The sequence below is a fragment of the Leptosomus discolor genome, chromosome 1 (genome assembly GCF_034619465.1).
Source record: "Leptosomus discolor isolate bLepDis1 chromosome 1, bLepDis1.hap2, whole genome shotgun sequence".
NCBI lineage: Eukaryota > Metazoa > Chordata > Aves > Leptosomiformes > Leptosomidae > Leptosomus > Leptosomus discolor.
In genome coordinates, this window is record NC_141391.1 from 26098936 (window position 1) to 26124152 (window position 25217).

Sequence of the window (25217 nt, forward strand, 5' to 3'; positions counted from 1 at the left end):
AATTAATATCTTGTACTCATTTTTTTAAGTGTCTTTTATATTCACATGATGACTTTTTGGATTCCTGTTTGTAACTGTCAGTGTTGCTGCATCTACTTTATGATAGATGAATAATGTGATAGGAAACAGGCAGTTTTCTTATCAGTTTCCGCAGACAGGAAGTAGCACAGCTTGATAGGAAGTACAGTTTGATATCATGATTTTTTTATTAACTTAATATGAAAAATCACAGCATCATAGGATGGTTTGGGTTGGAAAGGACCTTAAAGATCATCTAGTTCCGACGCCCCTGCCATGGGCAGGGACACCTTCGACCAGACCAGGTTGCTCAAAGCCCCATCCAGCCTGGCCCTGAACACTGCCAGGGAGGGGCAGCCACAGCTTCTCTGGGCAACCTGTGCCAGTGTCTCACCACCCTTGTAGTGAAGAATTTCTTCCTAATATCTAATCTAAATCTCCCCTCTTTCAGTTTGAAACCGTTACCCGTCGTCCTATCACTACACTCCCTGATCAAGAGTCCCTCCCCACCTTTCCTGTAGACCCCCTTTAAGCACTGAAAGGCTCCTCTAAGGTCTCCCTGGAGCCTTCTCTTCTCCAGGCTGAACAACTCCAACTCTCTCAGCCTGTCCTCACCGGGCAGGTGCTCCAACCCCCTGAAGGAATGAAGTAAGGAAGTGGAGATCATCTGGCGTCTTCTGTGCATCAAAATATATTGCTAGTACATTGCTAACGCTCCTCCCTGAGGATTTCTGAGTCCATACTATTAAACATTTAGGAAAAATTCTGATGAAGTAACAAATTACTTAATGAATCAGCCAAATTCATTTAAAACTGTTTGCTAACAGTGAGATGTAATGGGCAGCCAGCAGACGAAGAGGACTAATATAATAATAATTTTATCTCAATACAGCCACTATTGCATTTGAAATTGAAGTTAAGGGGCAGGTACCTTAGGATTATTTTTGTTTAAAAACAAAACATTAATTGATGGTGTGTCATTTTCCTTAATACTACTTTATCTGTTTATGCTAAGATTAGTTTTCAAAAGTTATCATATTAAGAGCTTGTGATGGAGTTAATCATATGATCCTTTTGACTTACTTTGGAGAAGCTGGAAATACAAATGAAATTAGTTTATAAAGGATCTTTTCCAAAAATAATCAGAACAAATACCTGCATCATTCTCTTTTACATAGCCTCTTCAAGTTAAATCATCTGTTATTAATCAACATACTTAGATCTTTATAGCTACCTGCCTACTTCAATGAAAGTGTCTTTTATAAAGCACAATCCAGATAACTTTGTAATACAGAATCGAAGATGAAACTTAAAGTAATAAAGGTAAATTTCTCAGAGAGAATTATCATGGGAAAGAGTAGACCAGAAAACCCCCAAGACAAATTGAACTTGTATCTTAATGGCGCAAATTCCTGACTTCTAGGATTTTCTTTATTCTTCCAAAGCCTTTGTCATCTGAGTTTACTTTAATATGTAACTGATGTTTCTAATAGGATGCTTCATTTGTAAGTGAAGTCATAGAAAGTAATTTCATAAGAATAGTTTGTCTAAATCGTACTGTATTTTAGCTCCATGAAACAGTAATAATTGTTTGCTTAGTGGGAACTACCAGTCAATCTAGAATTTGACAAAGGCAGCTCTTCCTTGTTCAGTGATTGTCAGAGAATAAAGACTGCGGAACCCTGGGATTTCCACTGTGAGCTTCTTTTACGTATAATACGAAAAGCTTCTTTAAAATTCCCATAGATACAAATGGGCAATGAAAACCAAGTATTTATTTATGTGTGTAATTACTCTTTAATGAAGAAGGAAGTGTCATATTTTGGAATTTTGAAGATGGTTGTCTACAGAAGCCATTGTTTTTGTTAATATCTGTAGTATATTTTTTATTTAAGGTATTACATGCATGACTGTTGACTGAAGATAGTGACCCTGAAACTCTGTGATGTTGAAACATAATGATGAACTATTGAAACATAATAGTTATTTATATTATATCTATATATTTAGATGAATGAAATAAGCTAGGTGATATTTGTAACTTTACAGTGTACATCGTAAGAGTAACTTTCTGAATTATAAAGGTAGGGACTTCACAAATATAATAAATATGTAGAGACATGAAAGCATCCTTAAGAACATCTTCCAGTCAGACAGTGTATACTGTGAACACCAATACTGTGCTCCTGTTCTCCTTATTAAAAAAAAAAAATATATTTTTTAAGTCTTCACAAGGGACATGTGTGTTTGAGGGGAAAATAAAGCAATACTGTAACAATGTCATTAATCTTCATTTTTTTTGCATAACAGTATTCCAGAGACTTACAGTCTCTACAATATGCTAATTATGGAATCAGCATTATCATAACCATTGGAAAACCAGAATCTTCATGTTTTGGTCTGCAACCTCTTTTTTCTGCCTCTTAGTAATGGAAATCTGCTGGAAAAATTTCATCTTGAAATTAATTATATTTTCAGTAGAAATCATAATTTTGTCTGATTTAGTTTTGATTGACATATATACTTTCATTGTGTACCTGTATCTTAGCTGCGTTGCAGACAAACTGGTGTGTTCTAGGCAGGGCATGGTATAGAGGAGATGTAGGAATGGGCTGAAGTATCCTTTATATTTGCCTTTGTATCTAGGGGAGTTGAAAATAGGCAAGAATGGAGAGAAATTTTGTATGGCACAGAATTTTGCAAGTTTAATGTGAGCCCTGCAGCAATCTGATGCATTTTAGTTACTGGTAAGTTTGTTAAATTGTGTTTAAAAAATTGTTCATCTTAGAAGACAGTTTTCTAATCAATATTATTTCCCCCATGTCACTAGCAACCTTTTTAAAAGCATAATTTTGGCAACCTGGTTCTGCTGATAAAAAAATTTATATTTAAAATCTTCAGGTTTAATTTATTTTCAGATGCCAAGATAAGTACATAAATTGTTCTTAGAAATATGTTAAAAGTTCTGAATACAATCCTCTAAATTAGGCAGTCAGTTCTCTAGAAGACTAAGTTCTTAGACTGCAATATTGAGGAGAAAAGATCCATTATGTCAGCATGGATTTTTTATATATATAGACACATACACACACACACTTAAATGTTTGCTTGAGGTCAGTCTGATCATGTGGGGAAAGAGAAATTTTGAAGAAGTTGAGAAAGCTTATTGGAGAATTGTTGACTGTTGGGTCTTTTCAGACAGGTTGAATGCTCTCTAGCATAAAGTATGCAATATAGAGAACATAACATGTAAAAACAATATTTTGTGCAACAACTGTTATTTAGTGCAGTTTCATTCTCCTCTTCCTCATCCAAAAAAAAAGAAGTTTCACATGAAGCAAGTGTAAGCAAGATTCCTGGAACAAAATCAGACTAAACATATAATCTGTTTTCTACCTGTCTCTGATTATCATCTTCAGGTAGTAATAGCTTCAGTATTGTACATGCAGTGAGAATTTAAAAACACTTCCATTTTGATTTTACGGTTCTTCTATCAGTTAAAATATTACAGATTTTTTAATTACTTCATTTCCTGCATAATGATATGGACAAAGTGGTAGTTACATTTAATTATAATGCTAATTTTATAAGTACTGTGGTCCTATACAGTATTCACCTCAAAATTCATGTGACTGCCAGGTGGTTCTCCTTAACTGCTGCTTTTTTCAGTACTTGACATTTTTTATGTGCTTGAAGGTGTAAAGTGTAATGACTCATTCACGTGTGCTATCCCAAGATTTGAATTACTATATACTGCAGTCAACTTTATTATTTATGGTGGCAATCTTGGATAATGCAGAAGGATTAGAAGCTGGTTACTGCTTGCAGACCTGAGCTGGCTCTGCAGAGCTGTCTTGCAGTGTTTTTACATGTCTGGTTCAATAGATGTTAAAAGCCATTTTGGACTTAAGAAAAGGCATAGCTCATTCACAAAGGTATTGGTGGAATTAATTCATTTTCCTGGAACTGGAAACATTGGCATCACTTTGCAGTGATAGCTAAGGTAGCTTTCTGCAGAGCTAATGTGGGCAGGCAGGATTAATTAGTTCAGCCATACCCTGCATAAAGATGGTTAACATCTAAAAGGTGATATTTGGGCTCTTATCTGCATCTTGAATTAATAAACTTTTTTAGTTCAGTCTTTCTTGCATAGAACTGTGTATGTTTCTGTGTCTGTGACGTAGTTACACAGAATCACACAGAATCACAGAATATTAGGGGTTGGAAAGCACCTGGAAAGATCATCTAGTCCAACCCTCCTGCCAGAGCAGGACCACCTAGAGTAGATCACACAGGAACGCGTCCAGGCAGGTTCTGAATGTCTCCAGAGAAGGAGACTCCACAACCTCTCTGGGCAGCCTGTTCCAGTGCTCTGTCACCCTGACAGTGAAAAAATTTTTCCTTATGTTAATGTGGAACCTCCTGTGCTCCAGCTTGCACCCGTTGCCCCTTGTCCTGTCATTGGACATCACCAAGAAGAGTCCGGCTCCATCCTCCTGACACTCAACCTTTATGTATTTATACCCATTAATGAGGTCACCCCTCAGTCTCCTCTTCTCCAAACTAAAGAGACCCAGCTCCCTCAGCCTTTCATCATAAGGGAGATGTTCCACCCCCTTAATCACCTTTGTGGCTCTGTGCTGGACTCTTTCCAGCAGTTCCCTGTCCTTCCTGAACTGAGGGGCCCAGAACTGGACACAATATTCCAGATGCGATCTCACCAGGGCAGAGTAGAGGGGGAGGAGAACCTCTCTTGACCTGCTGACCACACCCCTTCTAATACACCCCAGGATGCCATTGGCCTTCTTGGCCATGCTGGCCACTGATTATTTCTGAGTTGACCAGTATGTTTTATGTGTACTTAAAAAAAAGGAAAGAGAGAAAATTCTTTATTGTTGGGGTGTCAATGTGTCTTAGAACTTCTACTCGAAGTCCTATCAGAATTTCTAACAATTGTGTAGAGATTATATTGATAGAAGATAAGAGTAACTCCAGTCCGTGAGTTTGCATCTGACTTCATAGAATACACAAGTAAACTGTAATGCAAAGAAAAGGGCTTTTAATAGATCACTTAAAGTGGAAGTAGAACTTTTTAAACTGAAGACTGGTGTGATGTTCATGGTACAATAATCTTTTAAATCCATTTTAAGAAATTTTTTTGACTTTCCAATATATTATTAATACTATTTATTATTGTAATTTGGGTCCTAATCCTGCAAAGATGTCTGCTGTTTCTTAACTTTATGCATAATGGGTTATTCTCCTAAGTCATAAAGTTACTCATAAAGGATGATAGTAATCACCATCTATATGGAATTTTCTCTGACCTATTCAATTTTTTTAAAAAAAAAAGTTTCTAAGTATGAATCTTCAACACTTTACATGAGCTTCTTGTGGATTGTCATGTAGTAAAAAGGATGAGTATCTTATTTTAGATGACAAGTACAATAGAAACTTTCAGTCGGGGTAAGAAAAAATGGATACATATAACCTGGTTTGAAATTGATGTGACAGCTTGACAGGCTGTTTTGAGAAAAGCTTTCGAGTACTGTAAATGGATATTATCTGTGTTCTTTTACTGCTGACACTCTGTGGAGCATTCTGTATGTGATTTTAGACTGATTATTGTGACCATTGAACAATGAAGCAAGACAAGGCACTATTTCATGTTCACAGCATGTACTTTGCCTACACTGTGTACTTTTTGCATGACAGCCTTGCTCACCAAATAGAATAAATCTTGTTTTCCTCAGCACATTGGTTATTTTTTGGCGCTGGCATGGATTAACCGATTTCAACATTTATTTCAAAGTAAAAGATTGTATTTGGAGAGCAAGTGAACCTTCAGCTGACTAGATACTCTAAGTGAAGTTGAAATTTATAAAATACGGATTGGATATTTCATTTGATTCACTTTTTCATAGCTGCAAAAGCCACAGTTTTCACCCTTGTGCCCACCACCTGTGTGAGAACTTCCTTGGTTGCAGATATTTGTCTGTACAGCTAGAAACCGTTATTTTATTTTAAGAAAAGGAGTAATGACTTTAAATATGCATTGTATATGCAGTACAATGCATTCCCTCATCTACCTTCTTGAGATAGTTGAAAAAGTATTTAAATATTTCCTTTTTGTCATAAATGTGGTTTGTTTTTTTCTTTCTCCGTTTCCTCTGGGTTTTTCAGCAACAGATTAATGTATTTTTGTTTCCCTCTTGCCACCCAAGAGTCAATTATGATTTTTCTTTTTCCCCGTGGTGCATTGATCTTTCATGTGTTGCTGATGTTGGTTTTCATAACATAGTTTCACTTCCTTGCTAAGTCTGTCCCCTGAAGTCTTTCGTATCTCTTCTGTTTCTAAACTGTAGCATTTTCTGAGCATCTTTTTCCCCTCCCTGTGCCTTCTGAACACCTCACTTACAAATAGCGCTGCGTTGGGCTGCTGGGTGATTTCCTTGTGGGCTCTGGAGTCGCTTTGTCCTTTCCTAACTGGATGAAAGTGGTCTCAACCTTTATTTGATCAGGCTAAGATATTATTATCATGTTGGGCTGGAGAATGTATGAAGGAAGCTCTCCCCCCTGCTGTTGTTCCACTGTGGTTTGTGGTGGGAATCGTTGCCCATGTGCATATTCAGCCATTTTACGCCTCATTTCTCTGGTGGTAGTGATTCCAGAGACTGAAGGTGTGAAATGATGATATACCTAGTGGCTGCAAATTTTGCTGTTTAGCATAGGTACTCTGGATGGTAAAATGATTGACACAGCCCCTGCCTGCATCATTCTAGCACTGTCAGCTGGATCCTACTCATCATCTCCTGCCTCTTCCAGCTGCAAAACCTTTGGCTAGAACTGCAAGCTGCAGGACTGGATATTTAAAACCTGGGATAGTCCTGGTTGAGTCAGGAGAGCTGACAAAATGATTTTGCACTTCTGTTTGAACTCCTACTCCTACCGTTGTAATATGTGAACAATCATTGGAGAAATTTGTCAGCAGAAAAAGTAAGATTTGTATTCTTTCAAGGAATTGTTCACCATTTGAAGCCTGTTCTATTCACTTAATAGTTGGTGAATATAGAGAATGTAACAGATTGTTTTTCTATATTTGTAATCTGTAAAAATGCTTGTTCTTTACATGCAGTGCTACCCTATTGGCTTTCTTGGTTGAGCTTCTTAAGAGTTCAGTAGCCATGCAAGAACAAATGCTTGGTGGAAAAGGCTTTTTAGTCATTGGCTACCTCCTTGAAAAGGTATGTTTGGGTTTATTTTTTAACTTTGTTCTTAGTATTTCTACTGTCCTTGTAGTGTTTGAAATCACTTAGCTCACAGGACTGGTGGAATAAAACATATTTGTGATATAAGATATTTTTAATTTTTGAGACTTACAAGTTGTCTACAGGGGTCTTTTCATCTTCCTTATCCTTTTATATGTCAATATTCACAGGATCAATTTTTTGGAATTGATTCTGTTTGTCTAATTTATGCTTTTACTTTAGATCTGTTTGTGAATCACTCTAATGTATTTTTATTTGTGTTTCTCCACTCTCTGTTCCCCAAACTCTCCTTTAGGACTTAGTTCCCAGTTTGTACAAACGTGTCACAGACATGTCATAATTTAGGTTTAAATTTATTTTTTTGGTGTATGTTAATAAAAGTAATAAAAATTAAGTTAATCCTCTGTGGCTCAGTTCGGAAATTGTTGCTCTGTGTTTTGAAGAAATAAAACTGTAATTTCATTTCTGAAAGAAACAGTTGCAAGGGACATTCCGTTTGTGTGCTCCTTTTCAAATATGATAAGTAGTTATCACAAAAAAGGTTCAGTTCAGGTGCTTATCTGAGGAACACTACCTGCCTCCTGGCCCAAAGGCCTCACAAAACCCTGTTACTGTGATTTAATAATCTGAAAACAAACTACTGTCAGCTGTACTAAGACAGTAATACTCTTACAATAGAATCTCACGGCTCTGACATTCTTGAATGTCTGCTGCTGTATTTTTCATTAGCATGCAGTCAGTATAACAGTCATGTGAGAAGAACTTAAGACCAGAACTTTGTGTTGTCCAGTGGTGACATTAAGTAACAATAATGTCACCTTTAAAAATGTACTGAATTTTGAGGAAGAATGACAAATAGCTTCTCTCATTCTACTCCCCATGTTACTTTCAGCTAGGGAAGTGCATTCTTGTAGTAGAAAGCCCTTACCTTCGCTGAAGCAATAGCTAAAAGCAGATTATTTTCTATGCTTCTATGTTTTCTCTACTAAGCAAGCGTGATTTAGAATGTTGAAGAACTAGTCTAAGGTGTTTGTTTTCCAATGGTAGGTTTTCTTGTGACATGACCAGAATGAATTTACAAAACTGTTAGCTCTAGTTCTTGTCGGTTATATACAGGCAGGCTAGTAAGCCCTCATGGAGTCCCTTTCTCTTGAATAGAGCACTATGGTTTACGCACATGGACTACATCAATTTAGAATGTTGCACATGAAATTTTAAAAAAAAAAAAGTTTGTGTACTATACTAATTAACACCTGTCACCACCATTAAACTCAGAGTATGTGAATATTTAAAGAATTCTGATTGATTTCTGTCACAACATAATTCTTACAGCATATGCTGTTTTCTGGGGTTCTTTTATGCTGTATTCTCCTTAGCTGTAGTTTTTCAGAAGGATGTATTTTATTTTTTCAGTATATGCTTATAGTCGGTTGGCACACATGGCAGGAAAAAAATCCTTTTGTTTCCTAGCCAGGCTCAATTTTATTATTTGTAAATTGTCTGTTGTTTATTTGCATGTGATCAAATATTTCAGAGAGGACAGAAAACTTCTTTTTTTTTCCTGACTTGAACTTCAAAATAACATTTTTTTTCCTATTAGTTGCAGACTATCTGTTGTGAATTGTGGTGTACAAGCCAAAGGAAACTCAGCATCCATGCTGAATTTGTATTACTGACAATTGGACTTCACATCTGAAAATAACAAATCTGCTTATTCCCAGACTGTACTTACAGCATTAAGAGTAATTGGAACATTTTGTAGAGAAGGCAAGGGGAAGGATGTTTAGTGGTTTTTCCTATTAGTTCCTTTTGTTAAGTTAGTATATAAAAAAGTTTGTCAAAAGTCTGCATGTCACGTTACTGCACAGGAGCAGGTCTCAACAGTGATTTTATAGCATATGCTATGAAACTGAAAGACTCTGAAATTTGAGGAAACCTTGAACCCAGCTCCTTCAAATACCTACTTAAGTTTAAGAAGCAAAAGCAAGTCTACCAGTAATGTGTGTTTACATACTGAGACACCCAATTTCAGTAAAACACATAGTGAACTGAAGAAGAGTTAAAGACTTCAGATGAAGTTCTCAAGGCACAGTGCTGTAAAATGTAAGAGTCCTGACTGGGTTATAATAAAACAAAAACAGAAAAGACATGCCACCACCACCACACCCCCCACACCCCCCCCAAAAAAAAACCAATCCCGACTCACACCCCCTAAAAGATTTAACCTCAGTTATTGACAAATATTTTTAACCAGTTAAATGTTCGCATTAGAAAGACCATGAATATTATTAAAAAGTATAAGTTATCGATAGGTTTTTTTCTTACTTTTCTTTCATATTCAATGACATAAAAACATATGAGGTTGCATATATTTAGTGGTGATGAGCCTGGTGAAAATATCACTTAATATTTCTGCTGTAAGTATATTAAGGAGGAAGTTTTTTCTTTATCTTTGTTCTTTCTGATTACTTTTCCCCAGTCATCTAGAGTTCATATAACCAGAGCAGTTCTGGAACAATTTTTGTCATTTGCAAAATATTTGGATGGATTGTCTCACGGAGCACCTCTACTGAAGCAATTATGTGATCACATCCTTTTTAATCCTGCTATCTGGATACATACCCCTGCAAAGGTAATTGTACACTCAAATCATGTTACAACTCTCCTACAATGAAGTGCAATACTAGTATTCTTTTATACCATGGTAATTAGGTTTTTAAATTTTTATTTCAAAACATGGTAACAGCAAAGGTTTTTTAGACCATGAAGTCTATTTACCCTGCTTAGCTGTATTCTCCGATGTCTTTTATAAATTCCTAAAAGCAGTCATGTTCTTGCCTAAGGTTCTGGCTCATTCTATTAAAAGACTGTTTCTAGAAACCCAGTCCCTTTTCCAGTGGCTGCATTACATTGCTTTCCTAAAGATTATGCATGTAATTGTAAGCAAAAGGTGAGGTATCTTTTGTTACACATTGACATAACCTTTCATTTTAATTTAAATTATGTGGTTTGGTTTGATAAAAACTGTAGAAAGTTATCATTCGTCTCTGGTAATGATGAATTGGTTGTTTTCCTAAATAATCACAGTTGAGGAATGTGGACCAAAGTGAAAACATATTCTTTTAGTATAAAAAAAACCCGCAACAAACCAAAAACCAAACACCACCCCCACCCCACCCAACAAAAACAGAATAGAAAACCAACCAGTACATTTATCATTACCTGAATCATAGAATCATAGAAAATTTAGTTTGGAAGGGACCTCTGGAGGTCATTCCATGTGTCAGTCCAGTCCCTGCCCTAACTAAAGTTGTAATTATTTTTTAGGTTTTCATATCATATCCAAAGTAAACTCTAAAAATCCTACAAGTTAAGGTTACTAACATGGAACATGTTTACGTGGATAACTATTCCATTCTTCAGGTGCAGCTCTCTTTGTACACCTACCTGTCAGCTGAATTCATTGGAACTGCTACGATCTATAACACTATACGCAGAGTAGGAACAGTACTGCAGTTAATGCACACACTGAAGTACTACTACTGGGTGGTTAATCCTGCTGATAGCAGTGGAATTACTCCTAAAGGATTAGGTAAGTACAATGCATAAGAAAGAAAATATAAGCATTTTTTGTATAGGAAGATTTATGATGTAAATGTGAAAGCTCCTTGGATCTGTAGACAAGGAGGTAAATAAGTGGTGATAATTGGTACCAGTGGTCAACAGTGGAAGGACTATGCAAGTATTTTTGGTGTATCATACACCTCTGATGATAATGCCTTCTGTCTATATGTATTCCCAGAAGATTCCAACTCTGGTCTTCACTTGCGTAGCATATACTTACGTGGGCACACTTTAGGAAACATATTAAAATCACTGATTTTTCTTCTTCTGTAACAAAGAGGAAATGTTAAGTGTATTTCATATCCCAAAAAAGCTTTATGGGGTTTGAATAACTGGTAGTGTTAAGGGACCTTGAAAACAGAATGGAAACTTGTAGTTCTCACTGCTGAGATCTCTGAGGCTGTATTTCCAGTTTAATTTATTTTTTTTCTCTGCCCTTGTAAAATAGAGATTGATTTAACTTCGCTTGTAGTCATGTGCTTAGCTTAGCTCAGGAAGCACTGAATGACAGCAACAAGGAAGTATAATACAACATACCGGCTAAATGCTGCATGTAACAGATGTGTATTAACCAGAGCATCAAATCACTCTAATCCCATACACTCCAGCTGTAATGTCATTACGTTTAGCTGACTACTAGTGTAAAGCATGGAGGATTTGGCTGAAAGTCTCTTAAAAATTAATTGATATAGGAGAATTTATTATCTTTATTCTGTAACTATTACTGTCATGCTGAGAAAATGAATAATGAGGGAAAGTTTTAGTGCTGTCACATATCCAGATATTTAAGAATGGGACATATATAGCATACAAGTTATTGGATAATTCTTCATTTGTAAGTGACCTGTATGCATAGGTGTTTTCTTCAATTTTTTTTTTTTAATAAATAAAAATGGAAGGAACAATTCTTATCCTAGATTATCTCTTCTAATACGCAGTGAAGTTATAACTTGTTGAGGCTCACAGAAAGAGATGGTGTTGGAGCTGGGACCTAATTTATAGTTCTCTCATAGTATAATATTAGATGAAAGATTTTCTTTATAAAATTATTAAAATTTGCTTTAAAAGTACCTAACAAAAGCACACTGTTCTCTGCTCATTTGAATGAAAAGTTTGTAATATCAGATTCTGAAAATTAGCTGTGGTGGTTACTTAACTTGAATTTTTTGTCAGTGATAAAATATGTTTTCCACTTACACTGATTCTAGATTCCCTCTGCCAAAATAGAATTAAGTTCATTTTTGTTACTTACAATGACGTTGTCTCCATCTGAGCTAGAAGTCTGATTATTATAGATGGTGGAATGCAGTAGTCTGTTGCCTGAGTATGGGTTTCTGGGATCATTTTAGTCTCTATGGGGCATCCCACCAGCCTTTCAGAAGGATGCAGGTGTCCTGTGCATCCTTCATCAAATCTACTTGTTCTGTGTAGATATCTTGGATACCTTATGGTATGTCAAATCACACTGACAGGTATGTTTAGGAAGCTGTGTCCTACCCCTACTGAGCCTTGAGAACTATTGGGTTTGAAAGGTAGTTGCTTTCTAGACTCCATTGGCAATATTGATTAGATCTCCATTGACTCCAGTGAGAGGTTAGAAGCTGGTCTCACGTGCTCGCAACTACACTGTAGGTGTCTGAATTAGGGTGAGCTCAATCCTGCCATGGGACTTACTTTATCCAGCTTAATGCTTTCAGAACTCTACACTGTTGAGGGTTACACAGTCATGCTGTATAGGTACAGTTTTATCATCAGACAAGTTAACCATATCTAAGCTCAGTGAGGAATTAGGATGTTAAAAACTCAGCTGATCAGCTTATAATAGGTAGATTGTATTAGTGACTGTTGAATGACCAGCTGTTGGGAAGTAATGTTTCCAGGTATCAACCATATTTACATCTAGACAGTGACCTGGAAAATTGCTCAACTAGTTTGAGACTGTAAGTTTGATACTATTGTCTACTTGTTACTGCTGTAATACTTTTTAGGGTTTGGTGTGGTTTTGGAGGGCTTGTTTTGTTTTGTTTGCTTTCCTGACTAAAGTATTCCTGCAGTTCTCTGTCATGATACTAGTACCTAACAACACTTAGAGAATGTATTGCATATTACAGTCTTCCCTCTGGCTAGGCTTGCTCTTTTGTATGAGAGTTCTTTCTGTAGGAGGTATGGCTTGTTTTTATCTTGCCCAGATCTGCGCCTCTGCAGTTAGCTGTGGTTTTGGAGTATTTGTATGTGTAATGCCAGTTGAATAACTAAAAATAATATATATAGTGTATTCATCAAAATCCGAACAGAAGGCATGGGCTACACAAGGACACAAAATTAGTAATGAGAAATGAATTGTATAGCTCTAGAAAAGCATACATATGGCTGTCTTATTTCCCTACCTTTTCTTCCATTCTTACCTATTTTAAGGATATAGTACATTCTCTTCTCCTTTGTGTCAATTCCTGACCATATTCTGTTTTTCTCAGGAAGGCAACCAGGCAGGTCCCTGAAAATACTGGTTGTTTGGTGTAGCAGTATGACAACAAAGTTACTAAGGCCTTCATACAGTAGTTGGGAAGGTGTTTGATAAACTGTGAAGGCATGCACATTTTCAAAATACATATCATTTACTATTTCTGAATTTTCTCCTTTTTTAGTTTAGTTAGATTTATAAACTTGAATTTTTTAAAGGTTAGTCTCCACTTTCTTCTTTGTTTCTTATCCTCTTCCTTCTCTGTTGCTTAGACTGCAGAAAGTCCCATGTAATTGGTACAACTATAAGAAAGTATTTTGTTGTACTCTCTCTCCTGTCTGTAAAAACAGCTTTCCTTGTGTTGAGTTGAAGAATGTGGGCTTATCAGAGAGGAAGATCAGTGACATAGCAATGGATGTGAAAATCCAGCATAGCTATGGAATTTTCTGTATGCAAATCAGCACTAGGACATTTTTTGCTATTATTTCACAGGTAGCTTCTGCTTCTAATACAGCCCTAATAACTGTGATGATTTGCAAGCAAATAACTGTGGAAATTTAATAATTGCTGAGGTTATGGGTTACAAAATTTAATTTCATATTAACTTAATTTCATATTAGTTTTTTATCAAATTCACATTAATTACTTTCAATTGATAAAATTCCTGAAAACTTTTCAAAATGTTTAATCACCTGGATATTACATCGCTTTTCTTCAAGAGATGCTCTTTCTTTTAACAGTAAGTGCAATTTGCCAATTTGGTATGCAGGTCTGGCTGATTCAGGCTTGTAGTATTAGAAGACTATAATTAGCTGTAGTTAATATGCTTAATGCTTCTTTTTTTTTTCCACCTCTGTTTTCAGCAAGTCATAACTTCACCAATCCAAATATTTTAAAAGTTAACTGTTCCACAATTTTGTTTTTGTGTTGATTTTTATTAGCCTGCATGCAGTCACTACTGCCACAGGTAGCCAGCAAGTTTATAATTTCTTTAAATGTAGAATAATGTGTAAAAAGAAGTTTGTAAAAGTAAGAAACTTACACTGTAAAAATATCTGTGAATGTTAGAGTTGCTGCTTTTTAAGTAACATTTGATATTTCAAAGTGAAAGAAGAGGACCTATGAAAAGTCTATGAAAAGTAAGAAACAGAAACATTCAGTCTATGAAAAGTAAGAAACAGAAAAATGTCATAATGCAAGAAAATGGTGTATGATATTCCCTTGTCAGAGGCAACTGAAACTCTAAGCTAACCTGACATCAAACTTTTCAGATATGAAGACAACTTTAATGGAAATCTTGCCAATATCCAAAATTTGACTGTATGTGTTATAGTGCCTTCAAATAATTTGCTGTCATATTAGAAAGTAAGTTTATTCATGCAGACATTTTAGTAGTGTGATGCTTTCTTGTCTTCTAGGCATATCATTTTTTATGCAGAGATACTGAAACACTTATTATTAGTAGTATGATTTACTATTACTTGCAGACAGTTACTCTGCTTCAAGGTTTTACTGCCTTCCCCTGTCTTAATAAAGCACAAAGTGGGTAAGCTTTCTGTACTGACAGTTTAGCATACGTCATTTAGAGCCAAAGTGGCTGAATATTGAAGCTTCTCATTTGGCTAATGCTGTTTGCTTAAAAACCAGAAGTTTCTGCCTTCTTTCTCCTGGTATTCAGCTTGTAAAATAGGAGGTGTAAATGTTTTGAATTATTTAAAAGGCTTGAATATTTCTTTCAAATTTTCTTTTGTATCTTTCATTATTGATTTTCTGTTTCAAGCTGGTATTTCTTCTTGGATTCAGTATACTAAATTTGTATTGTTTTGTTTCCTTCTGAAGTATTAGAAACACTTTTTCAAAATGTATACTTATCAGCTTGCTTGATAATTATTCTTAGTAAGTTTTGCTTTTTAGATACAGATCCACATAGTGGAGGCAAGTTTTCTGTTTAAAATATTAGTGTTACTTTCTTTTTTTGTGTTGTGTTTGTGCACTTTTTGAAATTAAATTATCAGTTATAAGTCGGTAGCAGGACAAAAGTGACTTGTGTTTTCTTAAGACCGAATTAAAAACTAAACCTGTGAAATAATTCTTCTGTCAGGAAGAGCAGAAAAAGTCAAACAAATTTCCACAGGAAAGAACCTCTAAACTTTATTGTATTTTACAATTTTACTTGAACTATGGTTATGGCTGTTCTCTTGATTTGCTACGTGCATGCCTTTAACATTTTGTTAAATTATACAGCATAAGATGTGAAGATGGGAGAAGATCGTAGGGTTGCCCAACAGTTGCAGCATCTAAAGAAACAGTGAAGCAAGCAAATGATAAAAATTATTTAAAATTATACTACTTCTTTCCAGAATTATTTCCTTTTGAGGATTTTAGAAATGAGTAAGAGGATAAGTGGGGAGAGATTTAACTCTTTTTCTTGCTATGATAGATGGTGCATTTCAATTATACTTCAAGCTGCCAGAGACATCTTAGTGTTATGTTACCAGTCTTTGTTCATCTTTGATGTTTCATCTTTTCAAAATACGTACTAGACTGATATTTAAAGAAAAGCCAAGCTGTGATTGTCTTTCAGAAGGGACAAAACAGATGTATTTTTAATATTGAAGCAACAGAGAAAAATTTAAACACATTTTTTTATTTCAATCTTTGGATGTCTACTAACTGTTGCATAGTTTAATTTCTTTATTAACCTTTTTAAAGAGAAAGAAAACATCTATGCACTTTAAAAAAAATTCTCTGTGTTGCTGAATTAGTTTGATGTACAATTTCTGTAAATTTAAGAGAGAACTTATTAGGGCCCACCAGGATATTTGTGCCTTGAAAAATCATCATTGGAATTACTTACCAACTGCATGGCATTCCCTGAAAATACTGATGGACCAACAGTGGTGTAGTAATAAGAAAGCAAAAAATGAAAGCAGTAACAGAAAAATAAACTAAATATTGTGAAGTTTTTTCCCTAAGAAAAGATGGCTTAGGATACTCAGCGTTAACAACTCTTAGAAATTTATTGTTCTAAATTGTAATTTTGGACCCTGTTATGGAGCATCCCTATGAAATATTTGCAACTTCATTGTTGCATGAGAGAAATGTGCATTTAAGTTCCAAACTACTGACTAGTGTAGTTCATTCTTGAGCTGTTGGCTAAGCATTTCTTTTTCTGTACTAGTGTTTCCTATGTGCTTCCCAACTCTTACTCTGAACAGACCTTTATTCTCAGTATCTTGCCTCCTGCTAGAGGTCGCATGGTTGTTAATGTCCAAGTTAACTAATTTTAAATAGAGTTTTCAAGAACATTTTTAATGTCCAGTATTTTTGAACATGAACTAGAAGACTGGGAATTATAAAAATTATTATAATGAGAAAGTAACTATAGTTTTTGTGGATAGAAAAAGTTGCACAGTTATTTCAAAGGCTGGAACAGGGTGGAACTCAGTTCTCATTAGCTTTGCAACAGTAAGAAAAAGCAGGTGCTTTCACATAAGACATGATGTTATTTATGCATGCATGGAGATTGGATTCTGCTACCTGTATCATGTTTTATTAATTTAAGGAGTAGAAAAATCATGCTTTTTACATACAAAAAAAAAAAAAACAGATGGAAGAATGTTGTGTTTGGTTGCTTGTAGAAGTGATAACACAATGATTTACTTCCAAAGACAGGATTAGAAATCATTGCTTTTGTTATTCAAAGCTCCCAATCAGTTTTTCACACCAGTACTGATTGTACTTTACTCTGTGAGTGTATTTACTTATTCCCTCTTAAATGCTTCTGGTTTATGCCCCTATAATTGCTCTGTGCTGCAAGGATGAATTGGATACATTTTTTTAATTTATTTTTGTAAGGATAAAGCTGGCTAACTCTCATTATGAGTGTATATTTAAAAAAATCTGTTGCATATCTTTTACTATCTGCAATAAATACATATATAAAGAATCTAAAAGCAGAAAATGATTTAATGACTGATCCTGGTGTGGGATAAGGGAGGCGTCTTTTCTCTTTGCCAGTTGACAAGAATATTGCTATTTTGTATTAGGGTCTTGTGGTTGCTGTGCCAGATTTTAAAAGGATCATCTTTGTTGTTGACTTGGTTTGGGTTTGGTTTTAGTCTTTAGCAGTGGTGTTTATCAGTTTCTGACTGATGGTCACACTAAATTGTCCATATTCAATGGTGGGCACAAAGATTAATGGACAGTAAAGAAAATAAGTTTTCAATGTTTGAGTTGGAAAACAAGATCTACTTGAAAAACAAGATCTACTTGTCTCTCTTTACCTCAGTTTATGTGTGTATAATGTTGTTGGGGTTTTTTTTAATTATAGCATAAATTATACAGTTGTTTGGTCTATAATGCATTTTTAAAAATAAATCTTCAACTAGTAATTAAGTTCTTCAACTAGTAACAAAGCCAAAAAGTGTGATGACATAACAATTACAGTGACAAATCCATTTTATGTAGCTTTACAACTTCCCAGATTAATTAATTCCATTCAATCTGTATCAGATGACTGTTGCATTATTATTGCTGCAGTCCTTTCTTCCACTCTTTGTAGCTGTCTACTGGTTACATAGTCTCCTTTTTTAACAGTTTCTCTACCAGTCCTCTTAATTTTTCAAGCTAATAAAGTCTTTTGGGTAGAGGCAGTGCCCTTTCTCTGATTGCAATGCAGTGAAGCTTCAAGACGCGACTAAAATGCGAGAAATAAATAGTACTGGAGGACTGAAGGATAAAGCACCATTTTGCCTCTTGGCATTTAACCTGCAAGCAACAACTCTTTTGGTATCTTTTGCATGTTAAAGAACCCTTTTCAGGTTCTCGTACATCTCCGGAGAAATTAGTGGGCATGTGAATAAGTATGAAGCTGGGCTATCTTTGGACAGGTTCCTAGTTAATTTGGGATATCTTCTTTTTAATCCCTCCTTAACATTTCTGTTACGGAAATACTTTGCAGAGCTCCCCATTGCCTTAGTGTTCTGTTTTCTGATTCAATAATTACAGTCTTCCAGAAAAGACAAAATGCCTCAGTTTTTAGGCCTGCTTTTCGGATATTGAATCCCAATAAGATGTAGGAGGGAAGAGGGTGTGTGAAGAAACAGATTTCTGTGGTGCAGTTAGAGGAGTTGAGTCTGCATTTGAATTGGGGAAAAAAATAGCTGTTGGCTAGAAGCACACCATTGCCATAAAAACACATTCAATATTTAATGTAGTTGCAGCTAGTACCAAAAAATTCAACTTCTAACAATGGGAAATAGATATTTCATGGTGCCATTAGAATGTATGGATATAAAACTGTTCCTGTATCTTTAAAGCTTATATGATAAGTTTTTTACAACAATATCCTTACTGTTTTTACACACAGTGGTGGGGAGATGTTGAGATTTATTTCCTTCTTTCTGAAAAGTACCCAGTTCTTCTCTCTTCACTCCTAAACAGGGAAGAAAAGTTGAAAGGATTAACTGCTCTTTTTGTTCCTGCTAGTCAAACAAATATAACTTACCTTCAGATTTGCCCTTGTTGCAAACTTGAATTACTGTATGTACAGCAGTGGCTTCACTTTGAAAAGTTTCACCAGAGACTGTAAAAAAATCTTCATTAAAAGTTGATTTCATCAGGTTTGGGTATAGTATCAAGATGTAGAGTATTACTAAGCTTTGGTATCTGTTTATCAGCATAAGATGAAATGGTTGATGAAAAAATAAATTAAGCTGCATTTATTTTCACTGTGCAAACTCTAAGTCTACAACACCCGTTGTTTGAAAAGTAGGAACTTAACAAAGGAATTTCCATTTCAACCTTAACTATTTATGAAAGGGAAGAATGGAAAAAAATAGAGCAAGTTTCAAGTGGATCTAGTTGTTCAGGCTGGTTTTTATTGAGTTTTTTAGCTACTTCTCTTTCCTTATGTAATTGCTCAAGCACAATTGTTTGAAGTATTATGTATTACAGATTTATATTTTTTTACTGGTTTAACTTTATTATTTTCTTCAGATGGTAGTTTCTCTTTGGTTAAATAGCTTCAGCTTCTACAGGTAATGGTCACCACTAATACTTCATTAATACTTTCTGTGTTGGTTTTCATCTGGATGGTATTTAACACAGTGGCTTAGTTATTCCAAGTTATCACATATTTTAGGTGAGATTCAACTTTGTATTCAGACCCTTTTAAGTTTACATATCCACAGTGTAGCTTGTACTTGTGTTTAAACTCTCATTGATTCCTGTGGAATTCAACTCAAAGTAGTCTGTAGAACTACTAATTTTTATCCTGAATTAAGCACGGACATTGGGTGAGTTGAGTAGTCAATAAAGTAGTTGCTTATGTTGGGATTTGAAACTGCTGGCTCATATGAAGACATCTACAACTAATTTAGTTGGGTGACTCTAGACCTGATTGCTACCTTGCATCTTCCTGTATCTTTGTTTTTAAAAAAAATAGAGAGAGATATATTTATTTTTTTCCAAATAAAACATCATTTACACTTATGTATATCGGTGCTGTAAAATATGATTCTAAAAGGTTATAAATTATATCATTTGCAACTATGAATTTTTATATAATGAATAGAATACTAAATCTGTTTTAGGAACTGCAATTTCCTTAAGCTGCAGACATTAAAGGAATTGGTTTATATTTAAAAGTGGTATATTTTGCTTCTTCCAGATGGTCCTCGGCCCTCACAGAAAGAAATCATATCACTAAGGGCATTTATGCTTCTGTTTTTGAAACAACTTATATTGAAGGTAAATGTTTGAGATCTATTATATACATGTAATAGGATCTTTCATAGTAGCAAATATGTAATACCTGTTAGGTATTGTATCTGTTTCCGGGTAATTTTAATGTTCATGCACGTATTTCTAATCAGCATAAAGGTAGTAAACGTGTACAATATTTCTTATTAACCTCACCAAACTATGCTATATATATTTTAATAAATGTACTTGCAGCGGTAGTATATGATGCCACAGAACCTTTCAGGTATTTGAGCTTTTTTTTTTTGGTGATAGTAGTTGCTTGATTGGTGACATGAAAACAGTAACAGCAGTTGTTACTTATTGCTTTATCCTTTTCTTTGGTTCTGCCACTGGTTCAAATTATCTAGGACTCTTTCTCTCTGTTACAGCTGAATGCTAGTCTTTGAGGTATAATCTGCCATTTGAGACTAGACTGAAAACCAGTATGTTCTGTCCTGGTTTATTCCTCCTGTTTTTTCTCTTAGGTCTCAGGGATTGAAGGAGTGGCAGTAATAGTTTAGTGTGTCTGAGGGCCCACACTGTAAGAATCCTTTCTAGCAGGAATAGAGGGCTGGCTTTATACTGTTTTGAATTGTCAGTGTGATAAGGAAAAGCAATGGAATGAAAGAAAGAATTTAGTCAAGTTTAAATGGAAATACTTGTAGTATTATTTGACTTGGCTCATTTTTCTTGAGCCAAACTTAAAGACTGTATTTTCTCTGAATAATACACTTCCTTTTTTTCTTTTTTTCTTTTTTTTTTTTTAGGATCGAGGAGTGAAAGAAGATGAACTGCAGAGCATATTAAATTACTTATTAACAATGCATGAGGTACATCTCTGTAATTACCTATCTTTTAGTGTAACCAATTGTACCAGTTCTATGGGAAGCCTGCTGTTGAGGTTAGTTTGTAGAATAACATTGATGCTTGTCATACAGGATGAAAATATTCATGATGTGCTGCAGCTGCTAGTGGCACTAATGTCCGAACATCCAGCATCCATGATACCTGCCTTTGATCAGAGAAATGGGATACGGTAAGATAGTGAAGTGAGAAAATATCTTAAAAGTAGTTCTAGTATCATCGCTCTCCAGATTACTTCTTTTTCCCATAAATGTCATCCTTGCTGATCTTTCAAACTACACATTTATTAACTTAGACTATATTTTTTTTTTCAAAAAACAGAGTGGCTTTGATAGCTTGGGGGAAAAAGTTTTCTGCTTAAGTTTATCATTATGATGTTTAAAGTTATATGTATTGTTGTTCTTGCTTTTCAATCTCAAATAGAATATATAATTAACAAGATGCATCAAAAAGCCAAGTGTCTATCTCAGAATAATTTTGAATATTCTGTCTTCAGATGTTTAACATAATCTGGAGGGAAGAAGAGGAAAAAAAGAGAAATCGTGCCTTAACCTCTCAAATTCTCTCTGAAAGGATTAAAAAACTATCTGTGGAATTCATATGTTTATCTGTTTGATAGTAAAATTAATAACTGATAATTCCCAGAGAAGCAGTATTTTTGTTATTCTCTTATGCCAAATTTGATAATGCTTTTTTTTTCAGATTAATTTTTGTGTTATTACTTGAGTATTTACTATAGAATTTTATTTTGTGCTTTTCTGAAAATATTTGGAAATGCAAGGGGCTTGTAAAACAGTGGGAAAAAAACCCACAAACATCTACAACCCGATAAATTCAAGCTCTGTTTTGCCAAAATACTAAGTTCTTCGTACAAATACTTGTACTTAAAGCTCTTTGAATAACAATGCTAGTTGAAGGGAAGACTCATTATTCTCAGAGTTAAGCCTTCGTTTTCTGCCTATAGTTGTCTGTGTTCAGACAGAATTCTATTCCTGACACCTTTCAAAGAATGGTAAGACTGATCTAGAGGGTTTAAGACATCTTCATGTAACATTTATAGGACCAATATTAAGATGTTTTGATGGTGCAATCTCTGTGTTTAAAAGTCTGTGCTGAAAAAAAGTGAAGAGAATGCACAGAATTTAGTATGTATGCCGTACATAGAATTAGGGATTCATCTGCTTAGGTTATAAGAGGACAAAAGCCTCAGAGGTCAATGGTATAAGTCCTTTCAAAAGAGGAAGTTACTGTCTGCTAAAGCACTCTTTAGTGGAGAAAGGCTAAAAAGAATGACTAAAAGCTGAAGTTCAGCTGGTTCAAATGGGAAACTAAACCATAAATGTAAAAGTTTGTTGAACAGTCCAGGAGAAGGGTAATGTTTTTGGTCTCTTGGTGCCTTCAAATTAAGGCTCATTTCCTTTCTGAAAGACTGTAGAATTTGTGTTTAAACCAGTCATATTATTTAAATAGTAATAGAGCAAATTAATTAGTTTTTGAGACCTTTTTTTTATCCAGGATTTAAAAGCAGAAGCTGAGGGTTTTTTTCTACTTTGAATTTTGATGCAATTAGTATGCGGCTTCAAAAATATATATGGCATATTGTGTAACATACTGCTGTATTTTACTTTTGACAAATGAGATCTCAGTATAAACATCCTGTGATTAAATGCAGGTACCCTATCCTGTGTAGAAAGGATATTGAGTAGGGTTTTTAAGAATGAAAGGAAATTTTCAGTAGCATCCAGGTACTCCAAGAAACTCTAGAATGTGGCCTTATCTGCTCCAGTCTGCTTCCCTTGTCATAAGCTACAATTGCTCAGACTGTCTTTTATTTGATTGTTCCAAGGTAGAAATGTAAGATGAGGTTGATGCTTTCTGTTATAAAACATTGAACTAAACTGAAAGACACCATGTCTCTCATCTAAAGAATTCGTAATCAAACTCTTATGCTGTGCTTGGTGCTTTCAGTATATCCTTTGTGTAAATTGCTATTTTTATAGTTTTATTTATTAAGAAATATCCCTGTTCACTGAAATACAATTGATATATGTGGTTAGTAATAAACTGAAAAAACTTGGTGAATTTCTTTTTCTTTTTTTAGAGTAATTTATAAGCTATTGGCTTCCAAAAGTGAGAGTATATGGGTGCAAGCTTTGAAGGTTCTTGGATATTTTCTTAAACACCTAGGTCATAAGTAAGTGTATTTTTAAAATTTTTACAGTGCTGTATTTAAGTTCACAAGTCTTCTTGTCTTTTTGTCATGATTATTGTATATACTTTGACAGTCTTGAGAAATTACTTAAAATTGTTAGGTTTTCTGATTAATAATTTGCACGCTCAACAGAGTGCAATAAAATTAATTTCCCAGTTAACATTTTACTATTATGATGTTTGAAAAGATACAATGATTGTCTACCAAATACATGATATGCTGAAATTCATATCTTAAAATGATTGAAAAACATTTTCAAAAAATACTTTTTATAAGTTTATATTGCATGTTCAACTAAGGATAACAGGAAACATATGAGTTTCATCAAAAATTAGTTGCTGGAGTTTTCAGTGTCATTGCAATAAAAGTTTCAGGGCAGCTTTAAAATAGCTTTAAAATGATGGGAAAAATGAAATAGAAGAACATGTTATTCACATGGGAAAGTTTCAGAAGGAAAAGCAAACAGACTAAGTAAATGGTTATAAAAATATGCAAGAAATATTCACGTTTAAAAAAAAATGGTGTCACAAAATAGACATACTTAGTCTCATCTTCCATATTTTGATGTTAATAAAGAATTAAAAAGCCTGCAGTGCTGCATAACCTGCTGCTGTTCACATTTCCCCGTCTACATGTGGTGTTTAGCTTCCTGCTAAACGATATTCCAGTGGGACACTGTGCAGTATAAAAGTTATATGTGACTTCATCATGTAAAACTCCTTAGAAGGGAAAGGAGCTAGGAGTCCAGCCAGCGTGTGGTATTGCTAGAAATGCTTTTCTTAGTAAGATCGATAAAGTATGACTGTATAATTGAGAAACAGTTAGCTGAGAATGTGCTCCCAAATGGGATTTTTCTTTTGGGATCCAGCAAGCCAAATTGTGTCTGGGAATTAATAAAGCAAATTGATAGTCCACTCAACAATCTCCAAGGGCTTTTCAAACATTACTTACTAAAAATCATTCACATTGATAGGAGTTGGATTAAGTAAGATAATACCAGATGAAGGTTTGACTTGTGCAGAAGGCTAGTTGTGTCCAAATAAGTATATTTACTGCTCATCCAGTAAATCAAGTAACAAACTCTGTCGGTGGAACATTACAGAAGAAGAAAAGTGAGATTTTTTGGAAGCTGAGATTTCATTTCCCAGTCTTTAACATCTACTTGTAATTATGGTTGTATCAGTGTAGTTTCCATTGTTGAGTGGAAGTAAGTATTTAGCACAAAATTAACTTTATTTTTTATGTAATTGCAGTCATTGAAATCCACTTGAATATTCTGTGTAACTTTCAAAGTTTTTTTAAAATTTTTAGAATTTAAACATCAATCCATAAATGTTCACATTTTATGTAGATTTCAGCAAGTAACTCTCCCCCCCGTTTTCATGTCTTACAGCTAGCAATTGTGAGGTGTGCCTATTTGTGCACATACATATGTGTGCATACACATGATTTTATGAAATTGTAGTCAACTACAGGAAATTCTAAGCGATTATAAAATTATAAACTCCATAAAATCAGAAAGAACTTAAATTTCTGTTTCACAGTACAGGGAACAGGCATTGCATTTTAATACACTAAAGCAGAATTGCATAAAGTGATTTATGAAATCTGAACAATGCATTATTAATAACAAATGTGTAGGTACAAAACCAGTTACCATTGCTGCAGTTCATATATTCATCGCAGACTAAGCTATAGACGTAATTGATTTTTAGGAGAAGTGACCAGTAATGTGTTAGATGAGAGCCTGAATGACTTAATTGATTTTTTCTTTGTGATCTGTGATGATAGACTTTTACTTCTCTGCCATCTCTGATTCTTTCTACACCACCACTGAAATCATAGTCTGTTATTTACTTTTGGTTTTTGTCTGCACATTTAAACCTTCCAGCAAATTTTCATTTCCATGTGCTACATCATAGCTCTCAAGATTTAATACCTGTAGTTTTTCTCATAAGTAATTCATGAACTCTCTTCTGTGCACAGATACACACTGTTATAAGTTGTTGCTGCTCTCTTTTGT

General features: G+C 34.7%; 1 protein-coding gene across 6 annotated transcripts in view; it reads left to right on the top strand.

Moving 5' to 3' along the window:
• The window catches only part of NBEA (neurobeachin), a 510952-nt gene that overhangs the window by 143361 nt on the left and 342374 nt on the right, over positions 1-25217 (top strand). For all 6 annotated transcript variants that reach the window (XM_086481881.1, XM_086481883.1, XM_086481885.1 and 3 more), the window contains exons 11-17: positions 7154-7262; positions 9766-9918; positions 10710-10878; positions 20045-20124; positions 20886-20948; positions 21057-21154; positions 23084-23176. In XM_086481881.1, the coding sequence (XP_086338007.1) occupies positions 7154-7262; positions 9766-9918; positions 10710-10878; positions 20045-20124; positions 20886-20948; positions 21057-21154; positions 23084-23176 (765 nt within the window). The remainder of the gene's footprint in view (positions 1-7153; positions 7263-9765; positions 9919-10709; positions 10879-20044; positions 20125-20885; positions 20949-21056; positions 21155-23083; positions 23177-25217) is intronic.